This window comes from Triticum dicoccoides, chromosome 1A (assembly GCF_002162155.2).
Source record: "Triticum dicoccoides isolate Atlit2015 ecotype Zavitan chromosome 1A, WEW_v2.0, whole genome shotgun sequence".
In the NCBI taxonomy this organism is placed as follows: Eukaryota; Viridiplantae; Streptophyta; class Magnoliopsida; order Poales; family Poaceae; genus Triticum; species Triticum dicoccoides.
This window is the reverse complement of record NC_041380.1, coordinates 597590130-597595594: the sequence shown is the minus strand read 5'-3', so window position 1 is coordinate 597595594 and position 5465 is coordinate 597590130. Positions and strand designations below refer to the sequence as shown.

Here is a 5465-nt window from a genome sequence, read left to right as displayed (position 1 = left end):
TAACCTAAATTGATACCATGTAAAACGTAATATGTTGGGAACTGCTCGACACCCTAAACGGGGTGTGGCTCTTTCATTATATAGAGGTACCCACGGGGTACAATACAACGTTACAATATATGTGTACAGAGGCTACGTATATACAGTCTAACATTCCTCGTCACGCTTCTTCCCCAACGGCGCCCATACCTAAAGGAAAATGTGACATTTGAAGATGATATCAGCGGGGTGGGCCGGGAACTTGTGCTCAATCGTAATTTTGTTCCGAACCGGCCAAAGGGACCACAACAACACCCCAACGCATCGCCAAACTATCCTTGCATTGACCCCTCTTTGCGTCGTTAAGATAGTAAGTAAATCGTGGGTGGACTGTGGATTCCAATTTTGTATGAAAGCGTCTCTAACCGCACTCCATGCAAATTTAGCAAGCGCACATCCAAAGAACACGTGATTTGCGTTTTCTCCTAAACCGCAAGTGGTGCACGTTCCGTCCGCCGGCCCATTGCGTTTGGCCACGTTATCGGAGGTTGGTAAGCGGTTGCGAAACATTTGCCACAAAAAGATCTTGATTTTGAGAGGTATACCGGCCTTCCATAGCCCCCTAGCTATGTCTAGCGTAGTACCCTCGGAAAGCTTGTCGTATAGGGACTTGACCGTAAATTTCTTGAAGGAGGTCAACGTCCACATAATCGTATCCGCCCCATAACTACATGTCAATCCACCCAAGTCAGCCGCCAACGAGTCCCAGCTGGCGGCCTCCGTCGTGTCTAGTGTCCTAATAAAGGAGATAGCAGGCGGATGGACTCGAAGAGCATCGGCCACCATAATGTTGGTGTCCGTTGCCAGTTGGTACAATTCCGGGTGAGAATAAGCCGTGCCGCCGAGGATATAAACCTGCCCCTCCAAGGGCTCATTCAGTTTGCGACTTTCCCATAAAGAGGCTCCCATTCCGCAATGGTGAGTTTCTTGGTCGAGATCGGGAGGCCAAGGTACTTAATCGGGATCTCTATTAAAATGCTCAATAGAAACCTTCTTTGAAATCTTTCCATAAACTTCGACAATCAAGATTTGGGGCTGCCACCATTGAATGCCCGGCATTAGGGTTTAGTGCTTCGACAACAACCATGTTATCCATTTGCACAACGATGGAATTGCATCCAATGCTTAGGGCAAGCTTCAGTCCTTTAACTAGTGCACCAGCCTCAGCTGAAACATCTGGAACATGTTCCAATTTGGCATATTGTCATCAACAACAGTATTGGGGGCTAAACCCTTGTTTAAATTAATGAAGCTAGTCATGATAATTTCAGCTTTGCTACTTGGTGTGCACGAAGCAAACAATATATATGAGGAGTGGTACTCTACGCAAACTAAGATGCAAAATATTTTTAACATAATCTTTGTGACGACACCACTTCTTTTATCCCCAAAATTATGTGGCCCGCGTTTTGGCTGAAGTAGTTAAGAGCAAAGGAGAACATCTTTTACACGAAAAAAAGGAGAACATCTTTTCTTGGAGCCAAAGAACACATGCTCTAAAAGCATTTTAGGCAGTTTGAAAAAAAAAAAGCATTTTAGGCCGAGAGGTCTCTGCCGTTGTGTTATTTATACCCAGGGCCCCAACGGGCCGGGGTGTGGGGAGGCACATCTCATCAAAACCCTAAGCGAGCTGCTTCTACCATTCGCAGCAGCAGCCCGGCGTACAAGATGGAGAAGAAGGAAAAGGAGGAGGAGCAGCGGCAACCGGCGGCGGCGGAGATCCTGTCGCGCGTAGGTTCGCAGCTACAGCAGCAGGCCGGGTACAGGACGGGGAAGAGGAACAAGGCGGAGGACAAGCCGCCGGAGAGCCTCTGGGACGACCTCCTGCCAGAGATACACCGGGAGATCCTGTCGCGGGTGCCGTACCGGTCGCTGTGCCACTTCAGGTGCGTGTGCAAGGCGTGGCTAGCGCTCTGCTCCGACCCGGCCGTCCGCAGGAGGTCGCCGCAGACGCTCTCCGGCTTCTTCTGCTACGGCGGCCAGCGCCGCGAAGGCCTCAGCTTCCTCAGCCCTACATTCCCTGTTTTGCAGAGAAGCCACACATTGCTCAGTAAAGTTTGGAGCTGCTTCATGTTTGCTGAGTCGGCGTGGCTCCGGTGCCTTCATGAGAATCAGATGCCGGGTATGGTCTAGATTTCTTTGGTTTAGGGTGATGGATTGGATAAATCCTCTTTCTATCCATTTGTTTGGTGCAAGTACCTTTATTCCGCAACTTGTTATCCACCACAGTTAAATATTGATGTTATCCTCTTCTAATGCGTTTGAAAGGAGTGTTCTCTCATATATATGGTATTTGAATGGGTTTCTCCTTTCAGTGTAATTTAATATTTTGGAATCTTGCATCAACTGGGAGATCCCTTGGGCGAAATCTGCTTGTATATGGTGTCAAACAACACCAATACGTCCTAGACTGAGAACAGAGTTATACTCCCTTTGTCCGAACAAGTTTGTCCCAAGCTTGTCTTTCAAATGGATGTATCTAGCACTAACTTGGTGCTAGATACATCCATTTGTTAGTGCTAGATACATCTGTATCTAGCACTAACTTGGTGCTAGATACATCCATTTGTTAGTGCTAGATACATCCATTTGAGGGACAAGTTTTTTCGGACGGAGGGAGTATTTTATTTTCCTTTTAAGGGAAGAGAATAACACAACTGCACAACTCATTCAGTGACACCACTGGTTTGTAGTGAAGATTGTTTGTGTGATGCCATGCTGGTTCAGTGTGCATCAGCATCACTCTTAACACCCCACAGTGTGTTGTTTATCCTTTGTTCCGAGTAAACTGTCCATGACATCATCTTACTGTCAATCCAGGTTGTTGCCCAACTGAATCAATTTCTGAAGCATCCTAATATTTTCATATCCATAATTTAACTTGTGGAATTTTCTCACACACTATGTGTGTAGCAATCTATATTGTGCATCGAGTTCTTATATACACAAGCTGTCATTCTTTGGAGATTGCTATTTGATGGGTTTTAGCGACTTCGTTTAGACTGGTAAAGTTAAGCAGAAACGAATCAAAACCAAGTCAAATCTGGGTATGAAACTAGTTCTTACTTTGTTTTCGACTTGGAATTTCCCACACTATTTAAGTTGTATCAAGAGACTTTAAAAATTAAGACTTGGAAAATAGTCTCTCTCTCTCTGTCTACTTTGTTTTCGACTTGGAATTTCCCAGTCTCTCTCTCTCTCCCTCTCCCTCTCCCTCTCTCTCTCTCTGTGAAAGTTTCGAATTATGAAAGCAGGCATCAGAATTTCTGAAAGCCCGCGGTCCAAGTTTTGAGCTTCCAAAAAGAACAAATAATTTATCTAAAATGGGAACTTTCTAATTTAGGACGATCGGGATTGACCGTGCAGGTCAAGGAAACCCTCACGAACATAGGATAGACAAAATGGCTACGCTTACCACATGACAGGTGCGGTCAGCCCTTTATGTTGAAGAGTGTTTGAATCTTGAGAGAAGAAGAAAAAGAAAAGGAGAAGAAAGAAACGAAAAATGGCTACGCTTGACTTCAGACCTTCACCCTGTTTCATAATCTAGAGCTTCTTCAGATTCATCTCAATTTTGGGGACACGACATCGTAGTATTAATTATCCATGTACCACAGCAAAACATTAGGTAACATGCTCATGTAGTATCTACAAAGCTATGTGGTCTTCATCTGAGTCGTTTGATGCGAACCCAAGAAAATAACAGTCTGGCATTTCCCAGTAAATTGATTTTCATTGGTTGTTTGATTTTTACAGGAGTGTAAGCCCAAATGATTTCCTCACAAAAAAAAGCCCAAGTGATTTTACTAACTTGATGATGAATCTTCCTGGCTATTTAACCAAAGAAGTAAATTGGCATCCAATTGTATTTTATAGTAAAAAAGAAAAGGGATAGGTATATCAAACCAGAAAGATCTATCATCCAGGAAGTGACTTGAACATGACAGTTCTTGCTTGACCTAGTAAGTGTTTATACTTCAACGAAATTTAGTGTTTGGGTTTTTATAGCAAAACAAAGAAATGGCAGGAATATTAAACCGGAATGTAATAGTATGATGCAAGCATGGCGTGCCTAGTCATTCCTCCATTTATTCACGCTATACTTGTAGTACATTTTAGCACTGTCATATTGAAGCCACTTGTAAAATGATAAACAGTGAGGAATGCTGTTTAGAAAAATAAGAACCCAGGAAATCATTGAAATGGCAATGGCACTGGGACAGAAAGATGCTTTCTTTTGTATCATTTGTAACACTAGCCTCAATTAATTTATTCACCCGAGCATTCAACACATGGGTACAATTATTCTATCACACAACAGGATCCTTCGAAATCTAAAGCCAGGAATGTAATGCTACACTGTAAAACAGAACTAAAAAAATATATATGGTATTCATGCGATTTCCCCCACAAAGATAAAAAAATGCATGTTTCATGGAAATGCGGCCTTTAGGCTCTTGGCTAATTCTTCTAGCTTCTTCAATCCTTCTTCAGGAGAACCAGATTCACCCAACTGTCTCACCATTGCGCTACCAACGATCACACCATCTGCACCCCAGCCCGCGATCTGCAATTTTTGTAGACAATAGTGAAGTAACAAACTTGTCAAAGATTGCGCAAACGAAGGAAGGAGGATAAAACAAGATATTTTGCCGAGCATGAGAGTTGCTGGATATATATGATTTACCTGCTTCACCTGCTCTGGAGTTGACACTCCAAAACCGACAGCAACAGCTTTATCTGTGACCTATAATAAATAAGCAGACCATGTTCTATAAGCAACGTTGAACAAGATGTGCATTGCACAATAAGGTAGGAGACCAAAACTAGTTCACTGAGTAACAATAAAGAAAAGACTTAGCAAACCTGCTTGATTTCCTTAAGAAGAGCTTCCACCTTGAAACTTACGTTTGCACGTGTGCCAGTAACTCCAGTAGTGCTTACCTGAATAGCAAATATTACTGCAACTTAGCGAGTAGTGTATCATGTAACTGGTTATGCTCAAACAGGTTCGGTAGAACCACAAATGCTCAACCTCAACATGTCAACTGAATTCCATTTGTTTATGATTCACAAAGCCAATTGGAGAAATTACAGAGCATAACCAAGGCGTCTCAGTCTTTGTAAACAGTGGTGTACATTTCATTATATTTTTCAGTTGAGCAATTAGCACAGCTAGCACCAGGATACATGTCAGCACAAAAGCATGTCAACCCAGCCTCTGTTGAAGAGAAAAAGCATGACAGGACAGAGACATGTGCCTTTCTTAAGTTTATGAAGTCAACTTCAGGTGATAAATTCCCTCAACAAAATTTAAAATGACAAACTACTGTACTGTACTCTTGTTAAGTTCTGAAATACACTACGTTGGCCATTATGAGAACTTTCTGATGAGCGATAAGGACAATGTGCTATATGAGAAGCAG

General features: G+C 42.9%; 1 protein-coding gene across 1 annotated transcript in view; it reads right to left on the bottom strand.

Moving 5' to 3' along the window:
- Positions 1 to 4279: 4279 nt before the first annotated feature.
- Positions 4280 to 5465, bottom strand: part of LOC119294502 (tryptophan synthase alpha chain-like) — a 3630-nt gene continuing 2444 nt past the window's right edge. Inside the window, exons 6-8 of the mRNA XM_037572701.1 lie at positions 4906 to 4983; positions 4727 to 4786; positions 4280 to 4606 (exon numbers count right to left, since the gene is read on the bottom strand). Of these exons, the coding sequence (XP_037428598.1) occupies positions 4472 to 4606; positions 4727 to 4786; positions 4906 to 4983 (273 nt within the window). The 3' untranslated portion in view covers positions 4280 to 4471. The remainder of the gene's footprint in view (positions 4607 to 4726; positions 4787 to 4905; positions 4984 to 5465) is intronic.